Here is an 18,156-nt window from a genome sequence, read left to right as displayed (position 1 = left end):
ACTAGCAAATATTCTGAGAATTCATGAAATCCCACAGCCAAAACCATGATTCATTGCTCCAATACCAAAAACATTTGGCAGGCTATAGTTTGGAAGCCACAACACTGTCTATTTTCAAGGCTCTAAATGGGGCCATTTGGATTCATTGTAACACTGCCGGGTCCCACCACACTAAAGAGATGGCACCAGAATTCCCCCGTCTCTTCAGACATTATTTTTTGTATTTCTTCTTGGGACTTGCTTAACAATATATCTCTTTGGATTAAATTGCATAGAGTTTTAGGAGTATCTCCTCTATCCTGTAAGCATTGCAACATGAATATTCTACAAATTTCTTTTATATAAGAATTCTTGTTAAGCAACTCTGGATTTCCTAGTGCCAGCCTTACACAACCTGTCATTCAAATCCTTAACGATGGGTTTATGTGAAAGTGGTTTCTCTACAGTTTCCTTTGCTTCATTTTAAATGCCAATGTAGTTCCTCCTTTGAAATGGAGCACTAAATGCAATGGTTCCTTCAGGCATATAGCATGTTTCAGTTACCATTTCAAATGAAATGTATTTAGACAAAAGCTACTAACAGCACGATGAGTAGCAGTGGTAACGTATAGCCAGATGCACTGTGGCATGTATGTACAAATCAGGCATTCAGCCCTGGCCAAATGTTGGACATGTCAGATAAGGAAGATAAAAGTCTCCTGCCTAAATGGGGACTGTGTAATCTCACTCTGCCTTTCCAACATGCCAAAGCTAGCTTCTCAAAGTCCACATGATTCACGAATGCCTTCTAAAGAATCACGTGTGACCAGGCGCTGTGGCTCACACCTGTAATCCCAGCACTTTCGGAGGTCGAGGTGGGTGGATCAACAGGAGTTCGACACCAGCCTGACCAACATGATGAAACCCCATCTCTACTAAAAATACAAAAAATTAGCCGGGCATGGTGGCACATTCCTGTAATCCCAACTACTTTTCTGCTGACACACAAGAATTGTTTGAGTCTGGGAGGCGGAGATTGCAATGAGCCGAGATTGCACCACTGCAATCCAGCCTGGATGACCAAGAGAGACTCCATCTCAAATCAAACAAACAAAAAAAGAATCACAGAATGTAAGAAATGGAGGAATCTGGAACGTCACTCGTCACATCTTGTGACCTCCAGGTAGGTGCCTGGATCCCTCTACAGCACCTGGATCCCTCTACAGATAGGTGCCTGGATCCCTCTACAGCCAAGAGGTACTTCAGTCCTTAGCTTACAGACTTCTAGGGATGGAGCAGTATCCCCTACTAGAACAATTCAATCTATTTTTGGACAGTTCTAATCTTAGGAAGTGCTGTGTTTTGTTTTAATTGTTGTCGATGTCTAAGGCTCAACTTAACTCTGTGGGAATGTCATCTATATGAAATGCCTTCACCATTTGAAGACTGTGTCAATTGTGGATATTCAGTCAGTCACAATTCAGTCTAACCACTTGTCATCTGGCACCGATCTCCCCTTCTTACTTACAAAGCAGTCAGGAGTAATTCTGTCCAACACTCTGCTAGAATCCAGTTGTATGTTCTAGCCTATTGATTTCCCCTTTATATTTCTCTTCACCAAAAATATAATAAAGTAAATCTAGAATGATTTTCTTTTCTTAATGTATCCATGGTAGCTCCTAGGAATCAGTATTTTTCCAAGAGTGCGGAAAACTTCTGTTTAAATCATTCCTTTCTGAAGCTTTGCCTATAATGTACATTAACTCACTAGCCTAGTTTGTAGGCTCTGTCTTACTCCTGCTTTGGGGAGTTGAGGCTATATTTGGATATATTATTTTCTAGCACTTTTCCTATTATTCTTCACTCTTCTGCCATTAGTTTTAAATGCCCTGGTTCCTGTCTTTACCCAGGGTGCATTAATTCATTCACAGACAATGTGACCATTTGCAAACAGGCTAGTTTGTTCTGACAAGCTATGGCCTAAATGGCATGCACACTCCAAAATACAGTTTACATATTGTGGATTTGAGTGTGAACTGGTCTAATTGGCAGATGTTCACTAGGACATCTATACCCCTAAAGCATGAATTAATTAGTAAAAATATTTTTTTAAAAATTTGGTTCTATTCTTCATTTTAATAAATTATTCATATCCTAATGTACCTTTATAAAAACAGTGACTGATGATAATGTTTATATTTATGTATACATCATGGAGCTAATTTGAATTAGCACTAAAATAATACATACTAATATAACATGGTAGTATGCAAAAACTAACCTAAAGACTGTTACTCTCTTTTTATAAAATAAAGTTTTATTTTACATGCACAAAATTACCCATATAGTAACTAGTAATTCATATATATGGCCATCTGTGATATAGATCATCATTTTAGCATAAGGAAGACTACCTAGTTGACCAGCAATGTTGAAATACTTGCAAAATTGAGTGCTTTCCTTACCTGTCATTAGTTCGCATTTACTTTTGTTGAATTCTTGAGGCAGCTGCATCGCTGTAAGTTCCTTATTTTCACTGACCACAACTTCAGCAAATAGAGGTCCTGATGTATCTTCTAAACCCGGGCATCTGTGAAACACTTGCTGAAGTCTGGGATGCGCATGGGTTGAAACAGCTAGTTCCATTGATCAGGGTCTGGGTTCTTCTGTTTTGTTTGACCTGGCCATGGGTAGCTTCCATCTGTCTGTCATCCTAGAACAGCATCTGGAGCCAGACTATGTGGTATCTATCTCTTGGGCAAAAAGGTTAAGTCCCCTGACATGGATTGCATTTAGCAACTGAACAAACAGAGCAGCTTGGATATGAGCTTTTATTTAGAGGAAACCAGATAGCCATTTTGGTGATAAAATATTGATTTCCTATTATCTTGTGTTGCCAAGACTACTGTGTATAGCACATTTCTTAAAAGGAGATAGAGTTTTAAAGAAGTTAGGTCTTATTAATAAGGGAAATTACATTTTGAAAAATGTCTTGAGTGATATTCTATTGCCATGTTTAATGTTGATTGAGAACACATCATGTCCCATTTAAGTCAATCCTTTCTCTTTTTTTTTAAGCATTGCTTTCTTCTAAAAAAACAGCGTGTCGCCGGGTGTGGTGGCTCAAGCCTGTAATCCCAGCACTTTGGGAGGCCGAGACGGGCGGATCACGAGGTCAGGAGATCGAGACCATCCTGGCTAACACAGTGAAACCCCGTCTCTACTAAAAAATACAAAAAACTAGCCAGGCGAGGTGGCAGGCGCCTGTAGTCCCAGCTACTCGGGAGGCTGAGGCAGGAGAATGGCGTAAACCCGGGAGGCGGAGCTTACAGTGAGCTGAGATCCGGCCACTGCACTCCAGCCTGGGCGACAGAGCGAGACTCCCTCTCAAAAAAAAAAAAAAAAAAAAAAAAAGCGTGTCTACTCTATAGCTTAAGGAAGTGAGGCCAAAGACGCAGTCATTTTTAAGGCAGGTAGAAAAAATTAATCAGTGTGAACTGATGTTAGCTTTCAGGAAAATCTGATGTCTTTAAATGAACATTTTGTAATAATCTAATTTTATTTAATTTAACATACTTTTATTTTAAGTATTTGCAAAGTATTGGCTAACCCCTGTGGGAAATCCAAAGATGTCAGACATAATCTCTGACCTCCAGGAACTATCTGTCTAAGAAGGTTCACTAGCATACAAATACAGATAATTCTACACTAAGGCAGACTCTGATGAGTACTGTGTAGAATTATCAGGTTCTAGAGGGATATGGAAGAGGAAGAGGTTAATTCTGACTGGGAGTTTTCAAGAGGGCCTCAAGGAAGATGCCAACTTTGAGTTGGACCTTGAAGAATAATAAAAGTAGGTAACATTTATTGAGTACTTACTAAATTTCAGCAATGTTCAAAGTGCTTTAAACTTATTAACTCTTTTAAGTCTCATGATTAACTTTATAAGCTAAGTCTTGCTATAATTCCCATTTTATAGTTGCATCACTGAGGCATAGAATGGTTAAATAACTTGCCAAGATAGTAAGTGATGGTGTCAGGATTCAAATTCAAGGGGTCTGGCACTACAATGCTCATTCTTAACCATAGTACTATACTGCTTCCTGTCAGGGATAAATAAGCATATTCAAGCAGTTGAGAGCAGCTCAGCCACAGTCATAGAGAAGAGAAAACTGAGGAATGTTTGAAAAATTCAGTTTATTAGTCTGGCTTGAACTTGGGCAAAAAATGTGTTGAGGAATTGTAGAATACAAGACACAGAGACACAATTAGGGCTATAGAGAACTTGGTATATCGGCTTGGGGAATTGCAGGGGAATGCTGTGGTAAGGTTTTTATTATAATAGGACCCTTTAGGGGGAGTACTGAATGACTGGGGAGAGAATGTCATTTAAGGATCTATTAATTCTATTAAATGCTCCAAAAACTCTTTGTTAAGCTTCTCTTATGTACCAGGAACTGTTCTGAGTGTTGAGGATATAGCAGAGAACAAGAGAGACAAGTCCCCACCCTCATTGTGTGGAAAGAATATGGAGGGTATATAAGTAAACAGATAAATAAACAAGATAATTTTCTATAGTTCTGAAAGAAGGAAATAAAGTGATGTGATGTGATAGAGAGTGGCCATGGGCAGAGGAGTATTCACTCAGAGTGGTGGTCAGGATCTGTGACTGTCCCAGGCCTGAACTGAGGCCTAAATGGCAGAGGAGGCAGTGATAGATGAAGGCAGGGCAAGTGTTCCGCAAAAGGGGATTTGCATTTATTAAGAAGAGCATTACAAGAAGAGTTAACAAATGCAGAAGCTCTGAACTGGGAAAGAGCTTGGAGGGTTCAAGAGGCAGAAAGAATGCCAAAAAGAAGTATTTAGCAAAAGATGATGGAGAGGGGAATGGGTTGAAGTTTGAGAAATAGGCAGGACCAGGACCTTGTAGGTAGAACATTTGTATTTTATTCTAAATGAACTTGGAAGCCATTGAAAAGTTTTCAGTAGGTGAATGACGTAATCTGTTTTATATTTTGAAAAGATCACCCTGGATAATATATGAAGAATGGACAATATAGAGACAGAAGTGAAAGCAGGAAGATCAATTAGGTGGCAAACTGGAAAAGCCCAAAGAAGAAAAAGATTAGTCTAGGCCTTGAGGCTGGAGAGAGGTGGATAGATTAGGATTATGTTTTGTAGGCTGAGCTAAAAAACTTGAATTGAGGGAGAAACGTGAGAGAAAGACGCTATTACAAAGGATGACTCCAAGAATTTTGGCTCAAGGTAACTGAATGATGTAATACTAGTAACTGAAATGGAAAGAACTGGCTTGAGGGCTGGGAGAATTAAGAGTTCTTCTACACCATTCAGGACATAGGCATGGGTAAGGACTTCATGTCTAAAACACCAAATCAATGGCAACAAAAGCCAAAATTGACAAATGGGATCTAATTAAACTAAAGAGCTTCTGCACAGCAAAAGACACTACCATCAGAGTGAACAGGCAACCTACAGAATGGGAGAAAATTTTTGCAATCTACTCATCTGACAAAGGGCTAATATCCAGAACCTACAAAGAACTCAAACAAATTTACAAGAAAAAAACAAACAACCCCATCAAAAAGTGGGCAAAGCATATGAACAGACAGTTCTCAAAAGAAGACATTCATACAGCCAACAGACACATGAAAAAATGCTCATCATCACCAGCCATCAGAGAAATGCAAATCAAAACCACAATGAGATACCATCTCACACCGGTTAGAATGGCGATCATTAAAAAGTCAGGAAACAACAGGTGCTGGAGAGGATGTGGAGAAATAGGAACACTTTTACACTGTTGGTGGGACTGTAAACTAGTTCAACCATTGTGGAAAACAGTATGGCGATTCCTCAAGGATCTAGAACTAGAAATACCATATGACCCAGCCATAGCATTACTGGGTGTATACCCAAAGGATTATAAATCATGCTGCTATAAAGACACATGCACACGTATGTTTATTGCAGCACTACTTGCAATAGCAAAGACTTGGAATCAACCCAAATGTCCATCAGTGACAGACTGGATTAAGAAAATGTGGCACATATACACCATGGAATACTATGCAGCCATAAAAAAGGATGAGCTCATGTCCTTTGTAGGGACATGGGTGCAGCTGGAAACCATCATTCACAGCAAACTTTCGCAAGAACAGAAAACCAAATACCGCATGTTCTCACTCATAGGTGGAATTGAACAATGAGAACACTTGGACATGGGAAGGGGAACATCACACACTGGGGCCTATTATGGGGAGGGGGAAGGGGGGAGGGGGGAGGGATGGCACTGGGAGTTATAACTGATGTAAATGACGAGTTGATGGGTGCTGACAAGTTGATGGGTGCAGCACACCAACATGGCACATGTATACATATGTAACAAATCTGCACGTTGTGCACGTGTGCCCTAGAATTTAAAGTATAATTAAAAAAAAAAAAAGTTCTTCTACAGTCATGGTGAAGTTCTAGGGGGAACTAGAGTAGTTGCTTTGAGAATGACAAATGATGAATGGCTTCAAGAGAGATAATAGATATATAATTAACTGATGGATGTAGACTTTAGGATGAGGGTTTTGATAAATTCAGGTTTTGAGTCAAATGAACTGGAAAGAAAGTGACCCCATTTGCCAAATGGGCAAAAGAGCAGGAGGAGTTTGAGAAAGGAGAAGGGTCAGGAAGGTAGGAATCAGGAAGAGCTTCATATTTGATGGTAGATAAATACATCATCTTTGGAATCTAAAAGACTTGGATTTGAATCCTGGATGAACTATTAGCCAACCTGTGTGACAAGTTACTTAATTGTTCCAGTGTCAGTTTTGTTATCTATCAAATAAGGAAATGATATTATATGTAAAGTAATATATATAAACACAAAAGAATCATGTAATGAATATTATCACTATATATTATCATTATCATAAAAATAATATAATAATGCTTCTTGGGATGTGTTTTATTTATATTATTACTAAGATAATAATGTTCTTGTTCTAGTTCTTTTTAGTAAGGATTACAAGCACAAACTGGAAATTATTTATGTTCTTTTCCTATTTTACAGATAAATAAACTGAGGCTCAGAAAGGGTGGCATACCTGAGGTTATACTGCTAGAAATTGTAACCTATGCATAAGAGCCAGGATTCGCACTTAGATATGACTTAAACCAAATAATTCTGAACTCTTTCCCAACTAATCACTTTTAAGATAAAAGCTTCTTTGTATCACTTTGCCATTTCTCTACGATCTATATTGAGTGGAAAAATTCTGTGTTTATAAAAGTGTTATTATCAGATCACCACACTGTGAAACTATGTGTTTTATTAATTTTCCAGTGCTGGACAACATTCCTCTCAAGGTCTGTCTTTGGAGGAGATGAAAAGAAGTCTTCAATACTCACCCATTGACAAATATGGTAAGTAGACAGATTCGTTAGGTTTGTTAAGAAAACTACCCTTAGGAAGGTGGTATCTATTTAACGAAAAGGGAGAAAACATTGCATATTGTAATATCCAAAATGGCAGATGCTTTAAAAATGTAAAAGTATAAAATTTGATTTTATATGTCTTTTATGACTCATTTACCTTTAAGGTTAATAACGTGTGTGTGAGCATGTGTGGAGTGTGCATGAGTGTGTAAGTATATGTGTGATTATTTGTGAATGCCTGTTTGTGTTTGTGTACATAGAAAAAAGTACAACTCTTAAAAAAAAAAAAAAAAAAACTCCTTCTTCTCATGATATTCCAAATACTTTGTCAACATTTTATTAAGTCCATTGCTTCTAAGCCCCACATTAAGTGTGTGTAGGCAGGGAGAGGAAAAACAAGAGATGAATTTTCACAATGACATAATGTGTTGGGAGAGCTCTTCCCCTTTAGCCAAGCACTCAAGGGTAAAGTGCAAATCCGGCCATTCCTTCAAACAGCTGGAGAGGCGGTGAGGACAGTTGATGGGATCCATTTTACACAGGGCTTCTTCAGAAAGAATTAATAAAGCTCTTGGAAATAATTAGCAAAGTTTTTTCAGGCCTCTGGAAGCCAGAGGGTGGACAATTGCCTTTATCATCAGCTGCCATATCAATGTGTTAGGGCTGGGATGTCCTTTTACCAACCTTTAAGCCTGAGAGGCACTATGTCTAATTGGAATTTTAGCACAATGGGCCCATTTATCCACTGCTACTTCCTTTGACTATATGGAGAACTGAAAAAGTGTCTGTCAGTTAAAGAGATCAGATTTATTATAAGAGTTGGGTTTGGGAAAGAATAAACTGGATGATGTGATCCTGGATAGGGGGCAAGAGACCCAGGAGACCTTCAGCTTTGGGATCCTCACCAATTCACCTCATCTGCAAAGACTCATTACCTAAGGTATTAGAAACCTTTTCAGAAACAAAGAAAAATATATGTTCTGAATGGATGCAGACAAACTACTTGGGCACATTAAAAAAAGGGAAACTTTGTGCTTCTGACTCCCAATACGTGTCTAGAATGCAGATGAGTGCTTTTTATCATCAGCTTTACAACATAATTGGCCAGTCCAGTAACAGATCGTTTTGAGGGGAAAATGCACTCCAAGTGTCACATCCTCACATTTTTTAATAGATATAATATTGTTTCTTCAAACCTTTACAGATGTAACTTCACAACCACAAAATATAGAGCATCCTTTGAAACATGTGCTTTGACCAGAAGTCTTTCCTTTAGTGGTGAGGTTTCAAGATGAAGCATTTCTTTAACTTAATTTGTTTCTTAAAGAAGAATCCCCCCAAGATGGAGAAGTAAGACAAATGTGGTGTAATAATGCAAAATTTGGGTTTTCCTATGCATATCTGTCTCAGGGATGGAAGAAAACATGAGAGTGTTTGGATGCAGTGAGAGTACCTATAAACATAAAAGAAGATACATTTGATATCTCCCATTAGGAGCATCACATCACACAGGAAAGAACCCTTTAATTGCCCTTTATTCTATTTCCAAACTGATTGCAATATAACAGCAATTTTATGGGCTGCTTCTCCCTCTGCTTTGCTGCCAAAGAGCAGAGCTCAAAAATGGAGATGAAATGAAACACATAGCTGTTTTCTCTATACCTGAGATCTTTTACCTTAAAGTAACAAAACATGCAGACTTGGTTCAGTCCTTTCCTAAAGCCTATGGTCAAATTTCAGTTGAGTTCCTCTTAAACCGACTGGGTCCACAATCCAACACATCTGTTCTTACATTCTGGCAATAATGGCATCAACAATAAATGCTAGCCTCAATGCTTTACTGATTTTGCTGCTCATTCCTGAGGGGAGAGCCCACCCACCCTTGTGGGATATATGTCCACAATCAAATTTCCACTGGAGTCCTATGGGGCAAGAGGCACTGGAATATCACAGGCCAGTAAAATTGCATGTAGTATGTTAGAAGGCTGATTATGGTCATAAAAGTATTACAGGTTTATGAAAGCATCTATCTGTGCCTGAAATGAAGTCTCATTTTTAGCCTGGATATAGAAAATATTTTGCTGTAGGAGGTAGATTTTGTTTTAGTCTACACAGAATTTAGATTCGCTGATACATATCCCACTGCCCATCATCTCATCCTGCCCCATCATAACCTTCCTCACATCTGACCAGAGCCAGTTCCAAAAGAAGTGAGTGGGAGATACCAGTTGACAGGAGTATCACTATCAGTGGCATTTTTTCTCAAGAGAGTTTATGTGCTACCTAAGATATTTTGACAGAGACCTTTCTTATGAAAATAAATATGTCTATCCAACTGCATATTGCTAGGGGTCTTAATGAAAATGTAGATGACTGGGTTGGTTATGAAAACTCAGCTATCAAAGGGAAGCAAAAGCAGCAATAGCTATTGACAAATTACTCACTTTCACAGAAGCAATGAATGGCTTTCTTGCTTCAGAGTGGAAAGAAAACTGCTTCCCTATACATAGCCCTGTGGTTCTCTTGGACAGTGGCCTGATCCTGAGCCACTAGGTTCATTCTCTGGACACATCCAAGGCTATTGCTTCAAAGGGCATCAAATGCCACTGGTATTTAGACCTGAGAATGTTATCTACCTTTAAAATTTGGGCTACCTGGGAGAAGAAAACAAACAAAGCCATCTGGTTTGAGAAACAAAGGCTCTTTCCTTTCCCTTTCTTTTCTTTTTTTCTTTTTTTTTTTTTTTTTTTTTTTTGAGACAGTCTTGCTCTGTCACCAGGCTGGAGTGCAGTGGCGCAATCTCGGCTCACTGCAACCTCTGCTTCCTGGGTTCAAGTGACTCTCCTGCCTCAGCCTCCCGAGTAGCTGAGACTACTGGCATGTGCCACCACAGCTGGCTATTTTTGGTATTTTAGTAGAGATGGGGTTTCACCATATTGACCAGGATGGCCTCGATCTCCTGACCTCGTGATTCGCTTGCCTGGGCCTCCCAAAGTGCTCGATTTCAGGCATGAGCCACTGCGCCTGGCCTCTTTCCTTTTTCTTTACTGCTCTCTCTCCACCTTCCTTTCTATAGCCATTGTTTGTTTAGCATTCACTGGGTATCAGACAGTGCTAATTGTCTTAGGTGCATTGCCGACCTTATGAATAAGTGCTATTATTTCTCCCATTTACAGATGAAGACACTGAGGCATAGAAAGTTTAAGTTGACAAAAGTCACAGAGCCAGCAAGTAGTGGAATCCGTGCTTAAACCCAGATTTGCCTGACGTGAAGGCCTGTGCTTTTAGCCAGCCTGGCATGCCATCTGCCTGAGCTGTACCCTTCTTTACTCCAAACCCAAAATGCCACCTAGCCAGCTTGGGTCCGAATTAGACATTCATCATTCATATTTGCCTGGTCTCAGCTCTCTGTTTTCATTGTAAATGTTGCTTCTGCTTTGCAGCCACTCACCAGCAACCATTGTCCAGATTCTCTGTTCACATGATCATCTGGAAGACCTGCCTGGTTCAGGCTGGTAATAAAAAATTGGGGGATGTACTGAAAGACTAGTAAGTAACAACTGAACTTCTTTTCTCATGCAGGCTATGTATCCGATCCCATGAGCCCTATGCATTTTCATTTTTGCCGAAATAGTAGCAGCTTTGAGGACAGCAGCTGACAGCATTCGGCATATACCTAAGGAGAGTTTTTTTCCCGAACTGACAGCAACGATTCCAACCACGGCAAGCTGGCTTCCAACTATAACATTTTATTCTCAAAGGTCTCCTTATATTGGAATGGTATTTACTGGTCCTATTTAATTCCCCACTATTAGCAGGCTTTGGATTTGTGCCTAAGGAATAATACGCAAAAGAACCAAGACAGAATGTAGATGAAGAATTGTTTTTAATTTTGTAAATTAAAAAAAAATTAGATCATTACTTGGAGATGGAGCCTAAGTCTGTGGTGGACAGATAATAATTATGTTTTCCAGGACTGAATTATGTAGACTTGTGTTTGACAGCTATGGGTTTGATTTCTTAGAACATTGTTCATTTTCTTTTCTCATTATGTTACTTCTAGTGTTCACCTCTGTGATTAAAGATTCTTTGGTGAAATAGAAAATTGATTTAGGAGTGTATTTTATTTCAACAAGACATCCACTGAGTATATTTTTTCCCAGCCATATTGGTAAAAACAGTAACAAGTTTTAGGTCAAGAAGGCTGCAAATTGAAGGATAATCATGTATTTTGGTTTTGGCAAGAGAAATAAGGTTAGCAAAGGAATCTTGGACATCCTCTAAATCAAGGTTTCTCAACCTTGGCACTGTTGATATTTGTTGAGAGGGTGGGGATTTGTGCCATGCATTGTAGGATGTTTAGCAGCTTTCTGGTCTCTACCCCAGGTGCCAGTAACACCCCCTATGATAGTTAATTTTATGTGTCAACTTGACTGGACCATGGGATACCCAGATATGTGGTTAAACATTCTTTCTAGGTGTGTCTGTGAAGGTGTTTCCTTAAGAGATTACCATCTGAACCAGTAGACTGAGAAAGGCAGATAGCCCTTCCCAGTGTGAGTAGCATCATCTTATCCATTGAAGGCCTGAATAGAGCAAAAAGGTGGAGGAAGGGAAGATTTGCTCTCTGCCTGACTGCTTGAGCTGGAGCATCCATCTTCTCCTGCCCTTGGTGCTCCTGGTTCTCAGGATTTCAGACTCAGGTTGGAATGTACACTATCGGCTCTCCAGCTCTCAGGCCTTTGAACTCTACCACTGGCTATTCTGGGTCTCCCGTTTATAGACAGCAGATCATGGGACTTCCCAGCCTCCAGAATTTCATATATATATATATATACACACACATACATACATATACACACACACATACACACACACAAACACACACATATATATCTGATTGGTTCTCTTTCTAACAGGGAGCCCTAATACACACACTCCCAAGTTATGACAATCAAAAGTGTCTTCAGACATTTCTACATATGCCATGGGGGACAAAATTGCCCCAAGTGAGACCCATTTCTCTAAATTCAAAGAGGATAACCACAGGCCTAAAGAGCAAACAAGAAATTTAGAGCCTGACTCTAGCTGGCTGAATTTAGGCATACCTGCTTTCTCCTCCTCCTGAAGTAATGTGGGTTCATATATAAATGGAATTGGATAGTAGAAGTGCTGATTGCTCCTTAGATATCTGTGGCAAGCTCCGCTCTCCTCCACTTCTCCCTTGCCAGTGAGAAATTACGTTTCTAGAGGGAATTTTCTATCAGAAGAACAGCAAACCCACCTTTCAAATCCCTTTGAGCCTCTTGTTATGACTTATGGTTGCAAAGTCACAAATCCTGGCATGCTCTGATTAGCTTGTGGAGAGCCCAGTGTAGGTTCAGAGACAGAAATTAAAAGCAACTTGGTACTTCCAACTAGATTTATCTTCTTTTAGCCTCCAGCCTTTTAATGTCCTTACGCAATTATTCTGGAGTCACAGGTACTCTATCCCACCAATCAGGTTCCCAAAGGACTGTGTAATAAGCAGGACGGAGGAACCTGAAGTGACCGCTCAGGCATAAACCCTCTGGCAAAGACAGAGAAGGAGAAAAAGGAGCTGATTAAAGAACACCTGTCTCCATAGCTTTCCCTGTATTCCTTTGCTCTAGCTACTCTGGGAAACGAACCAGCACTTAGCCTGGGATACTTTGGGGGCTTAATCCTTTTATGAGTCGAGTTGAAAGAAATACCTTAGAGAGTTTTTTTCAAAAGATAGTTTTAACCAAAAGAGTCACAGTATACATAGTGCCAAATGTGTGTATAGTCAGGGCAGTGGACAGTGCTGGGGTAACTCTCGCTGGCTGTATTTAGGCATATCTGCTTAGGTAACCCCAGCCAGGTGTCCTCCCAGGTCATATTCAGAGAGAGGATTGTTTGCTTCTGAAATGCCCCTCTTTTAGAAAGAGATTTTCTAGAACAGATTCATCAAGATCTCTTTCTTTGTTTCCTCTGATTAGCCACCTCCTCTCTTCACACTGCATTTCCTGATGTGGCTGCTTCCCTCTGGCTCTTGTCTTGTCAAGTGTCTGCAAATAATGAGACTAATGTGTCTTGATTCCTGAGAAGGAGAACCTTTTCGCAGATTACAACCTGTAGCTCACAAACCCTTTTCATTACTGCACCCTTAATGGGGCCCAGGGATCATCTTAGAGCTTGTCTCAAGACCATGGGTTTTATAAGGTTTTTTTCTTCCTTGCTGAAAAATGTCTCACTAATTGCTTTCTTTTTCTCCCAGAAAAAATGAACTTCTAAGATCATGTTTTTGCATGCTTAGCACATTAAATTTCTTTCTACGTGCATGCAGCATTGAGCTCACTCTGAAGATGTTCAATTAACTGTAATTGTAAGCCAAATTATAGCAGCACCAGGAGAGAGTTATTCCAACAGAGTGATTATTTGGGTTAAATTATTTCCAAAGCTGACATTTCCCTAGGAAAGAGAAAAAAAATGGGTGCTTGTGGTAGGAGAAAAGGCTAATGCTAGACAATCCATCTAAAATGAAGTGTTTGATTTCTCTCTTTTTCTTTCTCTTTGTCTCTCTCTCTTTTATTTTTCCTTTCCCTTTGTCCTTCCTTTCCTATTTCATTTATTTGTTTTCTCTTTCTTAAACAATAAGCAGTGGCTTTGAAGTCATTCAGACCTGTCATAGTAGTTGTGTGACCTTGGGCAAGTCACTCAACCAGTCTGAGCTCCAGTTTATTATCTGTAAGGTGATAATAATAAAATTTATCTTTTTGACCGGGTGTGGTGGCAATCTCAGCACTTTGGGAGGCCAAGGCAGGCAGATTATCGGAGCTCAGGAGTTCAAGATCAGCCAGAGCAACATGGTAAAACCCTGTCTCTACTAAAATTACAAAAAAAAAAAAAAAAATTAGCTGGATGTGGTGGTGCACACCTGTGGTACCAGCTACTCAGGAGGCTGAGGTGGGAGAATCACCTGAGCCTGGGAGATCAAGACTGTGATTGTACAACTGCTGTACAACCTGGATGACAGAGTGAGACCCTGTCTCAAAAACAAACAAACAAACAAAAATTTATCCTGTAGATTTGCTATAAGGGTTTCAAATGATATAAAGTATGTACTATAGTTCACGAACCACCATAACAATTCTCCCTCTTTTTTTTTTTTTCTTTAGATGAAGTCTTGCTCTGTCACCTGGGCTGGAGTGCAGTGGCGTGATCTCAGCTCACCGCAACCTCCGCCTCCCAGACTCAATCAATCCTCTCGCCTCAGCCTCCCAAGTAGCTGGGACTAGAGGCATACACCACCATACCCAGCAAATTTTTATGTTTTTTATAGAGACAGGATTTTGCCATGTTGCCCAGACTGGTCTTGAATTCCTGGGCTCAAGAAATCTGCCTGCCTTAGTCTCCCAAAGTGCTGGGACTACAGGCCTGAGCCACCAGACCTGGCCAGCATATGTTGTTGTTTGTGTTATTGTTACATGACTATGCATCCAAAGAACTATATTATAAAAGAAGAGCATGAAAACAGTGAAGATTTTTTTCTCCATTGTAAAAATAACTATCAATGTCCCTAAAAACTTCATCTTTGCAAACAGCAAGTTGGGGAGCCTACACTTCTGAGGCAGTTTGAGCCAAGATCCAGCAGACCTTAGATAGCAATGCCTTGTTTATCCTAAAATTAAATTAGAAGACAAATCAAATCCTTTCAGCCAAATACAAGAACCAGAAAGGATTCCCCAAGCAAGGGGGATGCTAAGTGAAAATAGAAAGAGTATACACTTATTGAGCACTATTATGTGGGAAAATGGCTTAAAACTACTTAAAATATAGTATTTGGCCTAATTTTCTGCATAGCCCTGGGAAGAGGGGATTATTATTATTATTATTATTATTAAAGTGGGGAATCAGAGAAGCAAAGTAATGAATCCAAACTCGTATAGAATAGAGGCAGGTTTCAAACAACTTTTGTCTTGCACTCATGTCCATGATTCGTTCACTACACAATACAGCCTCCACTGTGAGGGAGGAAAAGATAGAAAAACAGCACATACTCTCAATCCAGAATTGTGGTAAAAGTGAACAACTCTGCAGTTCTACAGTCCTGAGGAAAATTTGGAAACTATCACAGGAGAAGTTTCAGCGGCCAGACAAATAAACCCTTTCCTGATTGCTACAGCTTATTATTGCAAAGTAAAACAAAAAAAAAATAATAATCATTATTTTCCCTGTTGTAATTATGGAAGAAAAGGGGCTGGAATAATCTCAAGGCTCAAAAAAAAAATGCATTGTTATTTTCTAGGCAGAAAGAACCAAAAATGATTGACAGAAACAGGACTCTCACCATGATAAGCAAGAACAAAAAAGTTATAAGGGCAAAGCACAGCAATTAGGGAAGCCAAGGAGTTTCACATTTTCCTTTCCTCATTAGCACACTGGGTAGGGAAAGTGAGGAGAGAGGGTGTAGCCATTACCAGTAGGATTTGAATACCTTATTTTTTCCTAGTTTTGTTTTGCTTGCAGTTACTCAAGCATGCAGACTGAAGAGCTCCCCCGATCAATTTGCTTCCATATTTCAAGAGCCACAAGGGCAAAGATGAGCCATTTGACATGTGCAATCCCTTCACTGGGTATCAGCTCAAGACTCAGCTGCAGCAATAACAGACTGTGGTCCAAGACTGTCAGCTCAATTAGCACCATATGCAAAACATGATGGAGAAGCAAAGTTCCTCTCTCTCCTTGGACATCCTACCTTTTATGAGGCTAACTAGAAATAAAAAGAGCAGGGGTTGCACATATCTCCTTGGGCCAGAGATCCAAGGCGGCAGAGCAGCCGACCCAGTGGCAGGGTGCTAATTAAATTAGGCTTCTTGAATTAAAACACTGCCATGGGGGCCAGGCCCTGCTGATGAGGACATGTCTCCAAAGCACTCCCATCCTAGCTTTATGTTTAATTAGTGAGATAAAAAGAATATTATCTCAAGTATCTGTCTTTTAACCAATGGGCTCATATGCAGAAGAAAGGTATCTTTACTATCTTTAAAGAAGGTTTTGAAGCGCACTAATTTCACTGACCTCCATCTCTTCTTTTTTCTCAACTAATCAGGGAAGGGTAAGATTGAAGCAGGACCATGATATGCAATAAAAATAATTTGAATGTAGGTTTGCCCTTCAGTGTTTTACTTATAATAATCCATGGTCTGCTTAACACCACTTCAAAAATTAGTCCACAGTGAAGAATATCAGGCTCGTCTTTAAGACTATTTTTTTTTTCTTTCCTGAAACTCAAAATCATCTGAGGAATAAGAATTAATGCCAATATTGAGGGTACCTTGAGGTGATCAGAATAACAGATGACACATGTTTGCCTTATACAGTTATGGAACTATAAAAGGTGGAATAGCATAGAGCAGTTCTTAAACTTTAGCCTGCAGCAGAATTTGTAGAGGGCTCATTAAAACACAGGTTGCTGGGCCCACCGCCAGCATTGTGGAATCAGAAGCTCTGGAATTGGACCCAAGAAATTGTATTTCTAACAAGTTCCCAGAAGACGCTGATGCTGCTTGTCCTGGAACCATACTTGCAAAGCATGCGCATAGTTGTCAAGGGCATGAACTTTATAGTTAGGCTTGAGTGAATGTCTGGCTCCCCCCATCACTGTGTGACCTGTGCAAACATGGGCAAGTTACTTTATTTCTCTCACCTCAGATTCCTCATCTGTAAAATGAAGATAATGATTCTTACCTCAGAGACAGGATTAAGTGAAATAATGCATGAAAATCACTTATTACAGGGCCAGGCACATGATAAATGTTCCATAACAATTGGCCATGCTTGAAATCACATGACTGAGAGATGAATCAACCAAGCACCCAGGGCTAATTATTTATTTCCTGGATGCTAAGAAAGCATTATGGTTTGAGAAAATTTGAGTGTTTGTAAGATAAGCCCTAGAGTAGCATGCTGCAATTGAGGCTCTATAACAAAAAGAATATGAAAATAAACACAATTAAGCCACCCACCATTACCGTAACTAACTTCATGTGGACACAACCTCACCACATTCACCTAAGGGCAAGGCAGGTGCCTACTGCCTCTTGCTCTGTTCCCCTGAGCTCTCCTGTTTCCTTGAGGAGAAATATTCCAGGTCTTCCCAGCCCTGTGGAGACCAAAGCCAGGAAATAAATTCTTTCCCTTCTGCACAGCACCCCATTGTCCTGAGGCACAGTCATGTTTGGAGCCTCAGAAGACAATTCCTTGAGACTGACAATCAGTTGCCCTGGGTTCCAAACAGCATCTAGCTCAATAACAAACTGTAAGATGTGCTCTCCCTCCTCTCCCTTCTCACTCTGACTTTCCTCCATTCAAACCTACTTTTATAGGATTGCATGCCTTTAAAAAGTAGCAGTTTCTGAACTTTTGCCTTAGGCTGTGCTTTCAGGTGGGACCAAACTAGGATAGACAGTATACAAATAAATTTTCACCATCAGCTCCTCCTTAGTAAGGAGTGGTGTGTGGAATGAAGGAATAAGTGAATTAATGCTCAAATGAGAGTAAGAATGAATCAGTAAATGAATGAATGGGTTTAGTTGGATGTTAAGATGAGATTATATTTTTAGTCTTGTTTCTTTCAGTCCCTGTGATGTCTCCTGTTGTCTCTGTTTTCACTATTTCGCAGTCACTTACATATGGCATGTGGTACTCAGCACTGCTGTGCTTCATCAA

General features: G+C 39.8%; 1 protein-coding gene across 2 annotated transcripts in view; it reads left to right on the top strand.

Moving 5' to 3' along the window:
• The window catches only part of TNNI3K (TNNI3 interacting kinase), a 304,917-nt gene extending 293,383 nt beyond the window's left edge, over window positions 1-11,534 (top strand). The window contains 2 exon segments of one of the 2 annotated variants that reach the window (NM_001204800.3): window positions 7,334-7,413; window positions 11,008-11,534. In NM_001204800.3, coding sequence (NP_001191729.1) covers window positions 7,334-7,413; window positions 11,008-11,084 — 157 coding nt within the window. In that variant the 3' untranslated portion in view covers window positions 11,085-11,534. 2 annotated transcript variants of the gene reach the window in all.
• Window positions 11,535-18,156: the final 6,622 nt, after the last annotated feature.

This window comes from Macaca mulatta, chromosome 1 (genome assembly GCF_049350105.2).
Source record: "Macaca mulatta isolate MMU2019108-1 chromosome 1, T2T-MMU8v2.0, whole genome shotgun sequence".
Taxonomy (NCBI): domain Eukaryota; kingdom Metazoa; phylum Chordata; class Mammalia; order Primates; family Cercopithecidae; genus Macaca; species Macaca mulatta.
The sequence above is the reverse complement of the archived record's forward strand: the minus strand, read 5'-3'. Positions and strand labels throughout refer to the sequence as shown.